Source organism: Onychostoma macrolepis, chromosome 02 (assembly GCF_012432095.1).
Source record: "Onychostoma macrolepis isolate SWU-2019 chromosome 02, ASM1243209v1, whole genome shotgun sequence".
NCBI classification, from domain to species: domain Eukaryota; kingdom Metazoa; phylum Chordata; class Actinopteri; order Cypriniformes; family Cyprinidae; genus Onychostoma; species Onychostoma macrolepis.
Window position 1 is genome coordinate 2,942,761 of NC_081156.1, and position 18,316 is coordinate 2,961,076.

At 36.0% G+C, this 18,316-nt stretch overlaps 1 protein-coding gene across 1 annotated transcript in view; it reads right to left on the reverse strand.

The window, feature by feature from the left end:
- Positions 1 to 10,814: 10,814 nt before the first annotated feature.
- gpt (glutamic--pyruvic transaminase) overlaps positions 10,815 to 18,316 on the reverse strand; it is a 33,149-nt gene continuing 25,647 nt past the window's right edge. The window contains 8 exon segments of the mRNA XM_058798502.1: positions 10,815 to 11,451; positions 12,161 to 12,273; positions 12,357 to 12,512; positions 13,890 to 14,064; positions 14,259 to 14,395; positions 14,536 to 14,615; positions 15,763 to 16,006; positions 17,787 to 17,920. Coding sequence (XP_058654485.1) covers positions 11,361 to 11,451; positions 12,161 to 12,273; positions 12,357 to 12,512; positions 13,890 to 14,064; positions 14,259 to 14,395; positions 14,536 to 14,615; positions 15,763 to 16,006; positions 17,787 to 17,920 — 1,130 coding nt within the window. The 3' untranslated portion in view covers positions 10,815 to 11,360.

Genomic DNA, 18,316 nt, shown 5'->3' on the forward strand with positions numbered 1-18,316 from the left:
AAAACAAAGTAATGTAATGCAATATATGATGCACTGGTTTATCCCACGCTGCCAGAGGAACTCCAAGCATTTCCGGTAGCCTGGAGCGCTATCTGGTGATGCTGTCCTTCATTGCCAGAGGAGCTGTAGGCAATTCTCATTGCCCTCCATGCAGCACTATCTGGTGTTGGAGTAGATAGTGGGCTTTTAAACCTCCAGTTGAATCTACTCATGCTGCTAAGCACTGAGGTGCTCGTCGATCCTTTCTTCTTTTCATATTTTCCAGTGATGACTTTCCAGTGTTAAAAGAAACAGGCTATATACTGATAATGAAGGTCAAATGATGAATACTTTCAAATAATAAGTAAACATGCAATCTTTCTTTATCGTCCCCTTTTCTGGTCGCATTGCCTCGTAACACAGACAATGACCTGCTTAAGACCTTCAGCGTCCCCTTTCTTTCCAACAATAATCACATTATACATTTGATTTATTTAGGAGAATAAATGCTCTTTAAAATAAATGATTTCAGAATAAATGGTTCAAAACTAAATGACTTCAGGGAGGGGCATATGCCAAAATAAAGTACATAAGACCCTCTAACTTCCTTCTTACTCTATCCAAATATTCTAATACTACTACATAATATGAAAAAGAAAATACAATGAAGATATCAACTCCCTCTCTATCAAAGGTACAATACAAGAAAAATTAAATAAAGAATAGAAAATAAAAGGCACCCCTTCCCTACCACTCTGTTGTGTTTTTCAGGAAGGCTTTACATAATTTCATGCAATTCATCCAGTCCAGGTCTCACTGTATGCACGTTGGTACACCCAATGTCAATTCCAGTTGGCCTTACTGACACGTTAATCATCTGTTTGGCTGCAGTACTGGCCAGCATTAATTCCTATTATGATGCCCACTTTAGTTAACCATTGTCCCCAAGCCCCAAAAAGTGAATCAAACCAATCCCAAGTATGCATGTCTGTTCCAGTATTCTCAGTATTCCAGCGTTCTCAGTCTCTCCATTGCTTTGGTGAATGATCCATCTGGGGCTGTATTATTTGGAATATAAGTACAACAGTCAGGTCCATACATTACACATATGCCTTTTTCGACCAACAAACAGTTCAATGTTTTTCTATGCATCATCAGTATAGTTAATACATCTCTGATGATTGCAATAAATATAGTTTATCCACTATATTCTTGATAGGAGTTATCTATATTATGAATTTTGACTCAAATCCATATTTTATCTCATTCTTGGCCTTACATTGCTCTAGTATTCCCTTGATTGACCATTCAAATGTATATATACACTTGGATCTGCCTTATTTGCTCTTTGTCACTCATTGTCTTTTTTGCAGGGACTGTACAGATTCATTTAGGTCCCCTCCTGTATATTGTCACCCCTTGTAGTAATCCTCAGTTACTCAGTTACTCAGTTGCTCAGTATTCTATTGCTTCTGATTGATTTTATCATGTCATCCATTACATGTTTGAATGGCCCTTCTGGGACTGGATTATGGCCTATAGGTGTAGATGTTCCTTTCCTAACATTGCTTTGGGTGCAAACTTTGTATTCAGATAAATACTCCTCCACCATGGCCCGCAAACACTTATTTATTTTTGCCTGGAAACACTTATTTATTTATTTTTATTCACTTCCCCCCTCACACAATAGTCAAAACCATGCGCATCAGAGATAAGGATTGCAAGCAAAGTAGTAGGAGTAATCATTTGGCTCTCATGAAATTGTCAAAGCCCATTTGCGTTGTGTTGCTCCCCTTTTGTTGCCATACACTAATTTCATATGGTGTAGCTTGATGTCGCATTCATGCAACATCAGTTGTGTTTGTAGTTTTGTCTATTGTTAATTACTATACCGTAATTTATCTCTGCTCAGCCTTTTCAGCATTCCCTTAGCAGAAGAAAGCAGACCATTGTTTGCATTCACCTACCAAGGTAAAAAACTAACATACACAAGAATGCCTCAAGACTTCAAACATTCACCATAGGTGTTCAATCAAGCTCTAAAAGAAAACGTAAGTGACTTCAGGCTGGGCAGCACATTGATACAATACTTAGATGATTTATTGCTTTGTTCAATGACTAAATACTAAATTAGCTGAGGGGGGACACAAGGCCTCTAAAGAAAAAACTGCAATATTGTTTACCACAAGCTGAATACTTGGGATGCACAATTTCACATGGGACTAAATCTATATCACTCAGTTAATTAGAGGGCATCAGTAAAGTGCCCCGACCACAAACAGTGGGACAAATGATTACTTTTTTGGGATAACAGGTTTTAGTACAGGTTGAATTGACGATTATGCGATCAAAACAGCTCCACTTAGAGCACTAGTGAAACATGTGGGCCATCAAAATCTTAGAGCACTCTTGATGTGGACTACTGATGCATTAATAGCATTTGAATCATTGAGAAAAAAAAAAAAAGAGTTACAGAATGCTGGTGTCTTGACCACGCCCACATGTGACAAACCATGTCAACCAGGGCCAGAAGTTTTCCAGTTGTTTCTTCTTCAAATGTTCTGATCCATTTTCCAGCACCTTCATGAAACCAAAGGGTCCAAATCTTGACCTGTCTAGGGTATGTATTGGGCATGACCTTGCTTGATGAGGATTGGGCACTCAAATTTTGGAGTTTCAGCCCTGCTCAAGGCCCTTGTTGATCTGTGTTCCTCTTCTCCTCTTTGTCTTTGTGTTTGGAGAACTTGAAACCGGTCATCTGCATATTCTAAATCTTGCATGACCAGTGTCCCAGCTACTTGCTTGTACTGCTTCCGCTGGACACAATCATGTGGGCTTGGGTGCGGTTGCATTAGTTCACATCCACCTTCGAGTTCATCCAGCTCTCGTTTCAATGAGTCCAATGTCTCTTTGATCCTTTCTTTCATTTTGTTGGGTCTTTCTTCCATCTCATCCAGTGCTTCCTGGACAGAGTCAGCAGGTGTTGCTGTTCTTTCAGGTGTGTCTTCAGGCTCTCCTGCCTGATAGTTTTCTAAGTCTCCACAGGCTCACGTCAGATGTCTGTGACAGTCTTCCATGTCTTTAAGCATTTCTGACAGATAATGATATGTGGATGGCTCACCTATTTTCTCCTCCCCATTATGGTCCTTGGCCCCTCCTCCTTTGAGCCTTGGCTCCACCTCGTGGGCTGCCCTCTCTCTCTCTCTCTGTCTTGTTTGAGGCATTGGTGTGGATGTTCTCAGTCTCTCTCCCTGTGACTCCAGCCCTTCCCTCATGGCTGTGTGTGTCTCTTTCTTCCCTGTTGTCTGCCATTCTTCCTCAATTCACCTCTGCAGCTCTTCTCATTCATTTTCTGTACTTATATCTTCTACATATCCCTCAAATTCTGTTGGCCCCTTTAAATCTGTTGTTCCCTGTACTAAAGGCATTTGGTTTACATCTTGATCGCAGGAAGGAGCATATGGAGGTGGCCTTTCTTCTTTTGTGTCATTATTTTTATTCTCTTTTTCTAGTTTCTCCAATTTTAATAATTTTATTCCTTATTGTTTGAACAGGGTCAATACCCCTAATTCTTGTTCTCTTTTTTTTTATTTCTCTTTTTAGATTTGTCATTGGTCTTGTAATTTTTTAACAAGACCTCCATTTCTTTACACTTTACCACTCCACTGGCCATTTAGTAGCCAATTTCTTTGTTCTCTCTGCCCATCTTTTCGAGAGTTCCCTTATTATCTCTTCACAGGCTGGATGTTTAGAAGCCAGTAAGTCCACTGGAGTTTACATTTTTTAATGATTTCTTTTCTTTTTCCCTCAGTGATTTACCTCTCTAATCCCAGCGTCCTAATTAATAGCTAATCTTCACCAGACTCATCAGACGAGGATCACTAAAAGTATCCGACCACTGATTTCCACCTGGACTTTTGCTGGGCGGAGGACTTGGTTAGATTGTCTCAAATATTTCAAAATAATCTTTTTTCTTGTATTGATATAATTTGTCTGCCCCTTCTTCCCCTTCTTTTCTTTTTCTTATTTACAACAATTTCATCACTCATTTTTTTCCTTCTTTTTTTAAATTTATTTTTATTTAAATCGATTAAGCAATGATCTCAATGTCTGCTGTTCTATTTCTTAATGCTGGTGGATTTCTACCAACATATGTACATGTGTAATGGTCTATTTCTCAACACAATCATCATCATCATCATCAGTCGTCTCAGTATCTTGATGGTTTTATGCAATGCCAGTGCACTCCCTGTCTCATTTACACTAACCCTTATGTTATGCTTGGTGTATAACATAGACCCCAGACCCACTTTATCTGGTGAAAATATGTATCATTAGTTTTTATCTTTTATTATTATTATCCTGATATTTAATGCATTTCCTAATGACATAAGATAATTTTAGGAATTTGTTTTTACTTAATGTTTCTGATGTCCATTATGACATACATGCATATAATGTTTGTGGTCATATTGACCTCAATAACAGTATAATTGAGAGCAAAGGATTTTCACGTGTTTTGCAACTGTTTGGTATCTAATCTGTAATTTCTTAATACTAAACTCTATTTCTCGCTATCTCTCACCCATACAAAAAAACACATGCATACACACACACAATCTCTTTCGTACGTACACCCATACACACACATGCACACAACACTTTCTCTTTGTTCTCTGTCACACACACGCACAAAGTCAAACCAACATAGAGGTTCTCACTTTCACGTGTGTGCGCACACATGCATTCAGGCACACATATGCATGCTCTCTCTCTCTTTCTCTCTAATACACACTTACACCTCTCTTTTCTCCTCCTCCCTGCACTTCTGCTTTTGCTTTCACTCTTTGCTGACACTCACATAAACACTTTCACTCTCTCACTCACACAGAGGTTCCTTGCTTGCACACACACACACACACACACACACACACAGCTACTCCTTCACTCCCATTCAATGTTTCCACTCCCTCTGTCATGCACACACAGATCAGATGAGAAAGAAGCGCCAACCAACTTTGGTCTCTCTTTTGCTCTAGGAACGAAAAAACCAATCACTTTTTACTTTTTACCTTTTTCTTTATCAATAATTGTGTTTCACAATTTGGATCACTTCATCGGCAACTTGGATGATGTCCAAACACCCAACAAAGCCAGTTCTTTGGAATATTCTTTGTTCTTTCAACTCTTATAATTTTCTTTATACACTCTTTACATTCCAATCACCATCATTGCCTTCTTTATTATTTTACCATTATTCACACTGGTTTTTCATACCTATTGCAATCATAAACAGTCACATAAAACATATAAAATCAGCACATTTAGCTTCATGCAAAGCCCAGTACAGTTAATGTGGTTAGTATCTCAGCCAAGCAATCAGCGCTTAATGCACACACACAATTCTCTCTCAACATTCAATGGACAGACAAAGACTAACAGTTTAACTCTTTCTCGTCTGCAGATACCCGTCCGAGCAGCCCTTCCGCTGTGGGGGTCCACCAGGGCCACACTTAACCATCCCACAAGCAGCTCCCTGGTATCCCTTGGCCCCCCCACATAGGAAGCATCAACCACACAAAAACTCTTTACTACTTGCATACACGTCTTTTGACACCTGGAACCTCTTACGCCTGTTATTTTAACTCAAATTATCTAGATTTGTTTTGGTGAAGCCCTTTCCTTGATCACCGCCACAGGTTTGACCTCAGCAACCACGCAAACAATTCTCCTTTTTAGTTTAAACAAACAAACAAAACAAAAAATGACCCTTACCTCATTAGTCTTTTATTGTTTGCGTGTTCGCCAGGCATTCAACTGCTACGGCTCTTGTCAAGGTCAGGCTTCAAGCCAATCCTGTTCGTGATGCCAATTTGTTATGGAAACAAACGATGGTCTTCTCAAATTTGTCAATAAAACTCAAGAAGCAGAGTTCCAGATGTCAAAATAAGACTTTATTGACCGCAGCAACAAAGCCGAGATGACAGCCGCCGCATCTAATCTCTGTCCGTCGGGGCATCCACTTTTATATCTGTCTGAGCGAACCATATTTGGTAGTTCCGGTTTTTTATTGGTTATGCCTGTCTGGTTTACCACAATTTATTACCAGCCCACCTGGTCCATTCTTAATGGTGGAATTTGGCCAGATCCACCATTTTTTTTTAAACTTTTATTCTATGGCCTCCTATTGGTTGGAGGTGGTCACACGAGACATATATCAAAGTTGTTTACTTGTACCTGTCATATCCTGGAAATCACCCAATATTTAAGTTCAGTGGTACAATCTAATGGAAGGCACCAGTGCTGTCCACTGGATGGCCCTTTAAGACTCACAATCTGTATTAAGACATTCAGTATTGTAATAATCAGCATATTGATCAGTCTATTGATTACTTTTATAACCATACATAATATTTTAAGTAAGATAATACTATATTGAGTAAATAACATAATGTATAGTAAAATTACACAATATAACAAGTTTAAGTTGTTATCATTCACATCAATTGATTAAAAACATTAAATTAAACATAAATTCTACAAATAAATACTATTTTACAACTGTCCCCATGTTTTCGGTCAGTCCTGTCACGTTTACATTAAACTCAACATAAAATGTGTGCAATACGACTTTAAGGGTAATGACATCATTTGACTGAGGTGAAGCTGACACTGATCAAGGATGAGTTCTGTTGTTGAATTTTGTGATTTTAAGCCTGTTTTTGTATGTTTTTTTTTTTTTTGAGGAGGACGAGGTAAAGGGTCAGGCCCTGTCACGGTAAAACATCCCAGAAAATAATGAAAATGTTTTAAATCCAAAACAACGGTTTTTATGCTAGCATGCTAGCAGGCTGAGTAATAACAGTTTAAAATGGCCGACCGTTAGGCCCTGTCACATCCCTCTGTGACACGGCCTTACAAATGAATGGCATTGTTATTTTTTATTACATTTATTGCATATAATATGTATTTAACACATGACATTGTAAAACATTATTTGAATAAACAGACATTACACTGTAAATTTAAAGCTTTTTATGCTCATCAACAAATTGTTTGAATTTTGTCCCTCTTTTACCTAGGCCTATGTAGCACTGCTTTTGAGGTTGCACTTTGTATATTAATGATATTTCAATACATATATAGATATAACGGTCATCTATATTAGCTTTGAGTAATGCTCACTGTAATTATTCCAATTCATACAGGTTGCAGTTAGATGGCTCCAGTTAGTGCAGCTGAGAGCAATGTCGTGAACGACTAAATGCAGACCCTGAGAGAAAGGAGAAACCTCTTCAGAAAGAAAGGGAGAGATGGAGGCAGGAAAAGTATTCATGAGACCAAAGACATAGGTTCAAATTATGGAGAGAGCAACAGAAAAAAAATCTGGGCTTAAGAGAAAGGCCGCAGTTTCAGGGCCAGATCTGGGCCTTCAAGGTTAGAAAGGGCTACCGTCACAGCACTTTATATTACAGATTGGTAATAACAGGGTGATACCATGGTAATATCAACATTATTACCTAGGAAATTACAATTTCCGCTATTACCATGTAATTTCCTAAGTAGTAATGTAGATATTACCATAGTACTGTTGTTACACTATAAAAAGTGAAAGTTGACTTAACTTGAAAATTGAGGAAACCCGTTGCCTTAAAATGATTAAGTACATAATAATAAAAAAAAAAAGTTAAGTAAACTTGACAATTCAATTAACTTATTTTTTAAATGATCATTTACTTAAAAATTTTAAGGCAACGGGTTTGCTCAATTTTTTTAAGTTAAGTCAACTTATCACTTTTTACAGTGTACTGAGCCGTAATATGATGTGGCACCACAGTTACTTTACATTGTGCTCTTCAGTTAAATGTCTATTGATTACATTTGCTGTATCATAGTAAAATGTACTTTATATATTATGAAGTTATATTTCCATAGAACTACACAGTAACTGAATGGAGTAGTGTAACCTTTTAATGACTGTTAAACGGTTGTGTGACAGTAACTTTACCAGTCTAATATTACATTAACATTAAAATTATAATAATAATTTAAAATAGGAATGCTTATCAAAACTTAAAGAACACAAAACATAACTTTTTCTGCATCAAAGAAGTCCATAATGTCAGTCCCGTCACACAGGAAATTATGATATAAAAATGTACTATTTGAGGAAATATTGATGAATTATTCTCTTTAACTGTGTAGATGAAGGTCGGGGTAAATATACACTGCTATGTTTTTGTGAAAATCTCCTATGTAAAGGTAGTTTTTTTTTACAACTATATGAGTGCCTGGTGGGTATTCTGTGATTTTGGTGTACTACAGTTGACCGAAAAAGTTGCTTATATTTCTTATAGAAATATGTTAAATACAATCAGGGACATGTGACCAATAAGAAAACGCTATTTGTATCAAAGAAAATCATTAGGAAACCATTCTAACATATACACATTTGTCTGTGACAGGGCCTGACATTTTAGGGGTGAAATGTGTATAAAAATGTATTTTATTCAATCATAAAAACATGCTGAGATGGCATGATATGCGTTTCTCATAGTTTAACATGTCCTCCATATAACTCAACGTTGAGATTTAATAATAAGATATTTTTTTTACAAGTGGAAATGTACGTTTCTGGTAGAATGTCCCACAAATGATCATCATAATTAATGGAAAACTACACTCTCAGAAATAAAGGTACAAAAGCTGTCACTGGGGCGATACCTTTTCAAAAGGTACATGTTTCTACCTAAAGGGTCCATTTTGGTACCTTAAAGGTACATATTAGTACTTAAAGTGTACATATTTGAACCTAATAGGTACAATGCCTTTTGAAAAGGTACCGCCCCAGTGACAGCTTTTGTACCTTTATTTCTGAGAGTGTAGGCTATATCAGGGAAAAGACATCAGCACAGTCTGGCGCAGAGAAAAGAAAAAGCCCGAGATGAAGCCCATGCATCACTTTCAGGTAACTATGTTCATAATCCTGTGAAACTTTTTTGACTGTTGACATTAGTAACGTGTTTTAATGTCGGTAATAATTTCACCACCACCACCAAAAACGCATTTGACTTAATATTCTAGTTTCCATGACTTAAAATGTATTATATAAAAACAACGAGGCGATTAATTAATAATAATCATATGGTTTCATTGAATAATACTGTTAAATACATGAATCAGAATCAGAAAGAGCTGTATTGGCAAGTGTTTACACAAAAGGAATTTGTCTTGATGTTAGGAGCTTCCAGTACAGAAGTACAAACATAGTGCAGACAACATATAATTAAGGTAATAAAAACACTAATAATGAAGAGAACAGACAATAAATTATAAATAACAACAGTAATAAAAATAAAAAATACAATTATTAAGAAAATAAAAAATGTACATAGACAGAACTGTGAATGTGCATGTGTCCTATGTGCAGATGAAGGTTTGATGAGTTATTTACAGATGTACTGTACTGGGGTGTGTTATGTGTTGTTCAGAGGGGAAAAACTGTTCTTGCGTCTGGCTGTTTTGGTGCTCAGTGGTCTGTAACGCCGGCCAGAGAGCAACAGTTCAAAGAGAGAGTGAGCTGGGTGTAGTCTAATACATATATTATGTATAATACATATAATGTAATACAAAATAAACTATTTACATTAGTGCAAATGCCTGCAAAGGGCACCAAAGGCCTGGTAATTGCTGCTGTTACACTTACAGGACGATCAAATCCTTGTTTAATATTGACCAAACATTTAATTCAAATATCCACTTAATTTTTAATTTTTGGCAACCTTTTTGCGATACAAATGCCACAGCCTCTTTAATTTCTTCAACAAAAACATGTGGACATCACAACCCTTACCAAAATGAACCATGGTTATCGTAGTAAAACTGCTTAATTTTATTTTGTGTGATTTCTGAATGCTTGAGACTATAAAATCAATCAGACAACTGTATTAATAAAATCATAGCCATAGTTTACGGTCTAGAGCTACAATTGTAATTTATAAATAATACAATTTAATTACGTTTATTTATTTACTTTTATATTTTATTAAAGTTCTATTTTGACCCCTTATAAGTAGGTGGGTTTTTGTTAGGGAGGGGGCACAACAATACTATTCTGCTTAGGACACCCATTTGGCCAGCAACGCCCTGGTAGTATATATAATAAGAACAAATGTTTCTTGAGCAACAAATCAGCTTATTAGAAATATATCTGGAAGATCATGTAATACTGAACACGAAAGTAATGCCTGCTGCCATCACAGCAAAAAATTACATTAAATATATTCAAATCAAAACAGCTTTTTTAAAATTGTAATATTTCACTTTTTTTAATAAATTCAGCTTTGGTGAGCCAAAATATTTTTAAAAATCTTAATTATTCCACACTTTTGACTGTAATGTATGTATATTCATATAATATCACAATATATATGATATATACATACACTATAGATATACCAAACATTCTTTGTGTGGAAACATTGGATTAAAATGGCTGTAGATTGTCAATGTAGCAGTTAAAATCACAGCATTTCTCACAGAGTGCTGACGAGAGACAATTAGCTTTTAAAAGTTCTGAGATGTGAAGTTCTCAAAGTTCATCTCATCCCATTATGTCTCTTAACTCGTTAACAAAATGATACCATCAAAGAATGAAGCAGTTGGGCTTCTCAGTAGCGTGTCTTTGTGTGTGGGAGAGAGACAGAGGTGTTACAAAACAAGGCTTCAATTCAAAACATGATCAAGTGTGATTTCTGTGGTGGTGTGTCCTCTAGTGGTGAGGGTTTGCTTAAGAAAAAGTGTGTTTACCCCTAAAACAGCACACGACACAAAAATGTTAATCCATATTGTATTATATCTGCCATATCAATCTTGTTATTTACACATACAGCAATATTGTAGCGTACATTGATTCATGAAGTCATTTATAATTTCAATGGCCACAAGGAACTGAAGGGAAAAGTGCAAAATCAGGTCAACGCCCGTTATTTTCATTTTACTATTCACGCACCACACTAACATACATCATACACCATACCACATCAAGAAGATCTGGACATTCAGGAATTGTTCAGGACTGTTTTAAAAAAAATATGTCATCATTTTGTTAAAATCTTGTGAAATCAGAAATCAAGTCTTGCTATTTCTACCCACTGCATGTTAAAATAGTCCTATCAAGTCCATAATGATAGTTTAATGGTATATTCACAGCTACAAGGCATAAAATTATCCAGTGGCAAAGGTGCAGATTAGTCTCCTTTAAGGCTCAAGTGATTATTTGGCCACATTCTGACCAAACATTAAGAAGTGAAAATTGAATTTTAGCACTTTTAGTCAGTCGGTTGTGGTAGAAGGGCTGTGATTGGTCAAGCTGAACTGGGTCAAGAATACTGCTGGGTGAATTTCTGATGGAATTCCTTCAGTTTGTTGAGCATAATCTTGAGCTTCTCTGTTGGAGGAAGGATGGTCATCCTGGTGAGACAAAGGAAACAGATTTTTTTTGTTTGTTTGTTTTCATCTCATATTTTTTCTATCGCCATGTCCCCTACCTTTTTAGAAAGTACTGCATATAGCCTCACAATTCTAATAATTTCCCATATTTTAATTGAGATGTTTGGACTAACAGCAAAACAGCATGTATGCATATATAAATAAATTTCATTCATTTTGCTATTAATTAATCTACAAATATACCATTTATTATTATTATTATTATTTTTTAGCCAAATATTCCATGCACTACAATTTATCAATTAATAAGAGCTTAAAAGCATGTATAATAAAGTCGGCATGAAATTAAAATTCACCACTCATCTATTTTCTTAATGCATGTTAAAGGCATAATTGTGAATAATTCCTTGTGTATGTTTCCTTTTTTTTTTTTGACATAACTCGTCCAGTGAAACCTCTCAGTCTCAATCCAGGCAACAACCAAAGGATAAAACCAAATTCCTGCCATACATTTTTTTTTTTTTTTTTGATAATCCATTTCATACAGATCTGTCACAATACAGGAGAAAAGACCTACTGTGACAACAGTTTCATCACAAGAACTAGATTAAATATAGCACTGCAGGACACTGCTGTGTTTCATGTCAACTATCCATATAATGAGTGTCAACAATTCTTTTTACAAACCATAAGACGAGTTCAAGTTCAAAACTCTTGAGGACACACCCACCTGAAGTGATAAGTGCCTTCTCGTTGACCAAAACCACTGCCAGGAACGAGACAGATCCCGGTCTCCTCCAGAAGTTTCATGCAGTAGAACATGTCTGGAGCCTGATCCTTCGCCTGTATTCACACACACAACGAGCCATGAAGCAAATAAATCAAGACCAAGCAGAAGACATACAGAACACGTGACACAAACCGACCTTGGCTTCGTTGATGGCGCGCTCAGGTAGGGTGATACGGGGGAAAGAGTACATGGCTCCCTGCACCGGGTTACAGCTGATGCCTGGCACTGTATTCAGAATCTCCTCAGTCAGCTTGGCTTTTTCAGCCAAGGCACTCAGAACGGCTGTTCGTTCCTAGACGAGACAGAGGAAGAGGACTGAAAAAAGGAAGAAGACTGGGATACTAGCCAATGCGGTTAATTGGATTATACACAGCTAATTGAGAGCAAAACACCCAGCCTTTCTTGCAGAAACAGAAGAAACACTGTGCAGGAGTTGAAAACTATATCTACGTTCTTAACTGAATACAGACAAGAAACTATTTACAGTGATAGATCACTTAAAAATGAAAATTCTGTCCTCATCTACTCACACTCTTTATCAATCCAAACCTGAATTATGTCATTTCTTCATCAGAACACAAAATAAAGATGTTCGAACAAAATGTCTGAGTGTTTTTGTCAATATAATACATCAATGAGAATTTAGACCCAATTGACTGTCATTATATTCACGAAAACAGTTGAAATAAAAAATATGAAACTGAAAAATATTTTCATATAATTTTGTTCCCCAAAAGAAAGAAAGACAATGGGTCTCATTCACTAATCGTGTGTATGAACAAATTTGTGTGTGAAATCTGCATGTGAACATTTTATTGAACAAATACTGATTTAACCGACAATAACTTTTTTACTAAAATGTATTCTAAATTTATTTAAAAAAATATAGGAACAATGGTGGCCACAAAAATGACATACACTTGGTAGCCTTATGAATGTGTTATGATCAAATTTTATATACAGATAATATATATATATATATATTCATACATACTTATGGCCAAAAGTTTGGAATAAAAGTTTTTTTTTTTTTTTTTACATTTTTGAAAGAAGTCTCTTATGTCCATCAAGGCTGAACTTATTTGATAAAAAAAAAAACAGTAAAAAATGGTAATGATGCAAAATATTATTATAATTTAAAATAACTGTTTTCTATTTGACTATATTTTAAAATGTAATTTATTCCTGTGATGGCAAAACTGAGCAGCCAGTAGCTACTCCAGTCTTCAGTTTCACATGATTCCATGATGAAAAATACATGGGAATATGCAAAAATATATGCTTATTTGTTGCTAAAGAAATATTTCTTATGATTATCAATGTTGAAAATCATTGTGCTGCTTATTATTTTTGCATAAACTGTGATAGACTACCATTCAAATGTTTGGGGTACATAAGATTTTGACCAGTAGTATATATACATATATATATATTATTATTATTTTTTATTTTTTTGTTTATGCAAATACGTAACCCCAAATTCATTAACATTAAGTCAAGGTTAAGAAAGAAATCATGTGTGTGTGGTGAATTAACTGTTTGGTAACAGTAATCTATGCAATTCCAGTGTCTTGAAAATAACTTTTCCCATAATCAGAGTAGAACGCCAGCATGATAGTTTGTCTGCTTGCTGTTGTAAGAATTCTGCAACATTGACACAGGAAGGCACCTTCATGAAGGTTTGGTAGGAGGGTTCTCCAGGCTGAGGGGAGTTGACCACCAGATCCATGAGGGCTTGTCCGGGCACAGGCGGGCACAAACGCACTGAGACCAGCTTGGTGAGCTGAGCCTTCACCCCTGGGTCCATGTTGATGACCTCCATGTATCCCCCTCGAAAACCACATCTGAAATTGTGTGTTTGTTTATGGATGTAAGAAACTATAGTACATTGTATGGACTGGATGAACTCAAAACACCAGCATGCCTTGTATTGTTTAATTCATTGATTCTTGTGTAAGTACTTGTATACAGCAGGGCCAGATGTCACCAAGTTTGTGTGATTTATCTGAAATGATAAGCGTGACAGATGTGTACTCACTCTCCCATGTAGCACTTAGAGGTGGAGTGGAATGATGCCAGCTCTACTTTGCTTGAATACTCTGGACCCATCTCAAACAGCACTTTCTTGAAGGAGTGAAACTCACAGCCCTCTGCATACACGTTATCCTGATACACCTAAGAACACAGAGTAAGAGAGATGTTTAGTGCTTTTAAAGGAAAGATTGCCCGTAGATGCTATTACTATGGTTGCACTTATGTGTAAATGCAGATTTCATAGAAATATATACACAATATAAACCCCAGTATTAACTTACCTCATCTGCCATTAGGAAGAGGTTTTCTTTGGCTGCGAATCGGATTACATCTTCAATACATTGTCTACTTTGTACCTGACCTATTAAAAGAAAGAATGAAAAGAATAATGTATAAAATGGAAAGAAAAGAAAGAAATCATTTATAAACGATGAGAAGAAAATCTGGCGGGTTTAATTAAATAAGTCAGAAAAGATTAAATGTTTTTAAACTATGTTTTGGATTGTTATACCATCTAAAATGTTTTTGATGTTTCTTTTTAAGCCTCTTTTGCTCAACAAGGCTTCAAAATATGGTGAAAACAGTAATATTGTGAAATAATATTACAATTTAAAACATCTGTTTTCTATTTGAATGTATTTTAATATAATTTATTCCTGAAAGATGAATTTCCAACATCCATTACTCCAGTCTTCAGTGTCACATGATCATTCATAAACCGTTCTAATATGCTGATTTGGTGTTCTTTTTTTATTATTATTATTATCACAGCAGAAAATGGTTGTGCTGATATATTTGTGGAAATGATGATACATTTTTTTCTTTAATGAACAGAAAATTTGAAAGAACACAGTGTATTGGAAAGAGAATTGTGTGTGTGTTGCACAAATGAGGACATAAATTTGTATAATGACAAGGGTATGACTCAGGTATTACAGGGAGAAGGTGACTTTTCAGGACATTACCCCATGTCCCCACTTTTCAAAACGCTTATAAATCACACAGAATGGAGTGTATTGAAAATCTAAAAATGCACAAAGTTTCCTGTAAGGGGTAGGGTTAGGTGTAGGGTTGGTGTAGGGCAATAGCACATACAGTTTGTACAGTATAAAAATCATTACGCTTATGGGATGTCCCCACTTTTCACAAAAACAAACATGTGTGTGTGTGTTCTTTCAAAAAAAAAAAAGAATCTTATTGACCCGAAACTTTTTAAATGTAGTATGTATATATTAAACCCAATATAAGCCATTGAAATTAGGACTTAACCAAACCAAACCAAAAATATATTAATATTTTTAATATTTACATATAATATTTTATTTTATAAAACTGTATGCATTTATTATAATTCCTTCATTATTATTATATTTGTATTATACCAAATACAAATCTGTTTTTGATAGGCAGTTGTTATTACTGAATACATAATAATCAGTACTAAATACACTGAATTATAGATAATCAATTGGAATTGTTTTTGTAAGGAAAGGATCTTAGGGGCTCACCAGTGGGGTTGCCGGGGTTGATGATGCACAGTACACGGGGGCTGCAATGCTCCCTGGCTGCCTGTAGAGCGCGCTGTAGCTCACTAATGTCTAGACTCCAGCACTTCTCTTCATTCAAGTAGTAACTGATCTGAACAGCACCCAGCTCTGCTATAGATGCAGAGTAAAGAGGGTACTGAGGAATAGAGATCATGACCCCTGTCCGTGTACGACCCTCCCCAGCGGTCAACAGCTTTAGTATGGTCTAAAAGACAACAAGAGAGACTAAGACGACCATAAGAAATAAAATTACACTGAAATCAAATGAAATGAAATGAAGCAAATACACAATTACATATATATATAGTTTATTTGCTTAATGGGGTCTTGTCATACAGTTTCTAAATGGTTCTTTACACCTAGAAGGCATAAGAATATGGGATTTTTAAAAAAAGGTAACAATCTTTAGTGTAATATACTGAATTATAAATTAAATTAAGCAAATAAACAATGATATATATATATATATATATATATATATATGTGATATATGTACAAATACAGTGGTGTGAATATGTGTTGGCCCCCTTTCTGATTTTTAAATTTTTTGCATATTTGTCACACTTAAAAGATTCAGATCATCAAACAAATGTTAATATTACACAAAGATAATGCAAGTAAATACAAAATGCTGTTTTTAAATGATGATTTCATTTATTAAGGGAAAAAAGCTGTCCAAACCTACCTGACCCTACGTGAAAAATTAATTGCCCCCTCCAATTAAATCATGAAAGAACTGTGATTAACCACATTATTTTAGAAAGCTGAGTTAAATTTCACTAGCCAAACCCAGACCTGATTACTGCCAGACCTGTTGAATCAAGAAATCACTTAAATAGAACCTGTCTGACAAAGTGAAGCATGTTTAAAGAGCAACACATCATTCCGCGATCTTAAGAAATTCATAAACAAATGAGAAACAAAATAGTTTACACGTATCAGTCTGGAAAGGGTTATAAAGCCATTTCTAAGGCTTTGGGACTCCAGCAAACCATGGTCAGACCCATTATCCACAAATGGAGAAAACTTGGAACAGTGGTGAACCTTCCCAGGAGTAGCCAGCCTACCAAAATAACTCCAAGAGCGCAACGACGACTCAGAAGGTCATAAAAGAACCCAGAACAACATCTAAAGAACTGCAGGCCTCACTTGCCTCAATTAAGGTCAGTGTTCATGATTCAACAATAAGAAAGACTTGCCATAATTGATGGAACCATGAATTCTGCACTCTATCAGAAAATCCTGAAGGAGAATGTCCAGCCATCAGTTTGTGACCTCAAGTTCAAGTGCACTTGGGTTCTACAGCAGGACAATGATTCCAAACACAGCAGCAAGTCCACCTCTGAATGTCTCAGGAAAAACTAAATTAAGGTTTTGGAGTGCCAAATCAAAGTCTGGACTTAAATCCAATTGAAATGCTGTGGCTTGACCTTAAACAGTCCATTAATGCTCGAAAACCCTCCGATGTGGCTGAATTACAACAATTCTGCAAAGATGAGTGGGCCAAAATTCCTCCACAGAGCTGTAACAGACTCATTGCCAGTTAGTTATCGCAAACGCTTGATTGCAGTTGTTGATGCTAAGGGTGGCACAACCAGTTATTAGGTTTAGGGGGCAAACACTTTTTCACACAGGATCATGTGGTTTTGGATTTTGTTTTCCCTTCATAATAAAAAACATTTAAAAACTGCATGTTGTGTTTACTTGTGTTATCTTTGATTAATATTTAAATTTGTTTGATGATCTGAAACATTAAAATGTGACAAACATGTAAAAAAATTAAAAATCAAGAAGGGGGCCAACACTTTTTCACACCACTGTGTATATATATATATATATATATATTTGCTGTACTAATAAGTACACTGGATATATCAGAGCAGAAAACTGGTAGACTGTTTCTTTAATTGGCATACTGGAGCAGGTTGACTCTGAGTACACAAGTTCAGTGTACAGAGACCTGTGTTTGCGTTTGTCTGACGTACCACAATGCCGTCACTGGCTCCCGTTGTGAGGTAGATGTTATCAGGATCAGACGGAATACCGCCGTCACGACGCTGTATGTAGTTTGCAACATCGTGCCTCACACAATCAATGCCCTGACTGGTTGTGTACGCACCTGAGAGAAGGAAAAGAGCAAAGGGAGGTGTGAATATGAAAATAGTTTCCTCACAACCTACAGTATAATAGAGCCTTAAAACCTCAGAGGCCTTTTGGACAGTGACTAATATCATCACTTTAATCAGTAACATATTGACCGGAGAACACTGGGTAACATCAGTGGTTTCAGTTAACAATTAGTAGAGTTAGAGTTTAGTTTATAATTAAGACTTTTGGTTAAAATGTACATATAAACGTGTATATAACTCCTGTAACTATCACCACTTTTTTTTTCTTCTTCTGTGCAAGACAAAAGATAACAGTTTTGTGTCAACTGGTTTTATCCATATAAAACCAGTTGAAAGTCAATGGGGTCCAAAACAAAACTGGATCCTGCTGGTTCTTATTGTATGAA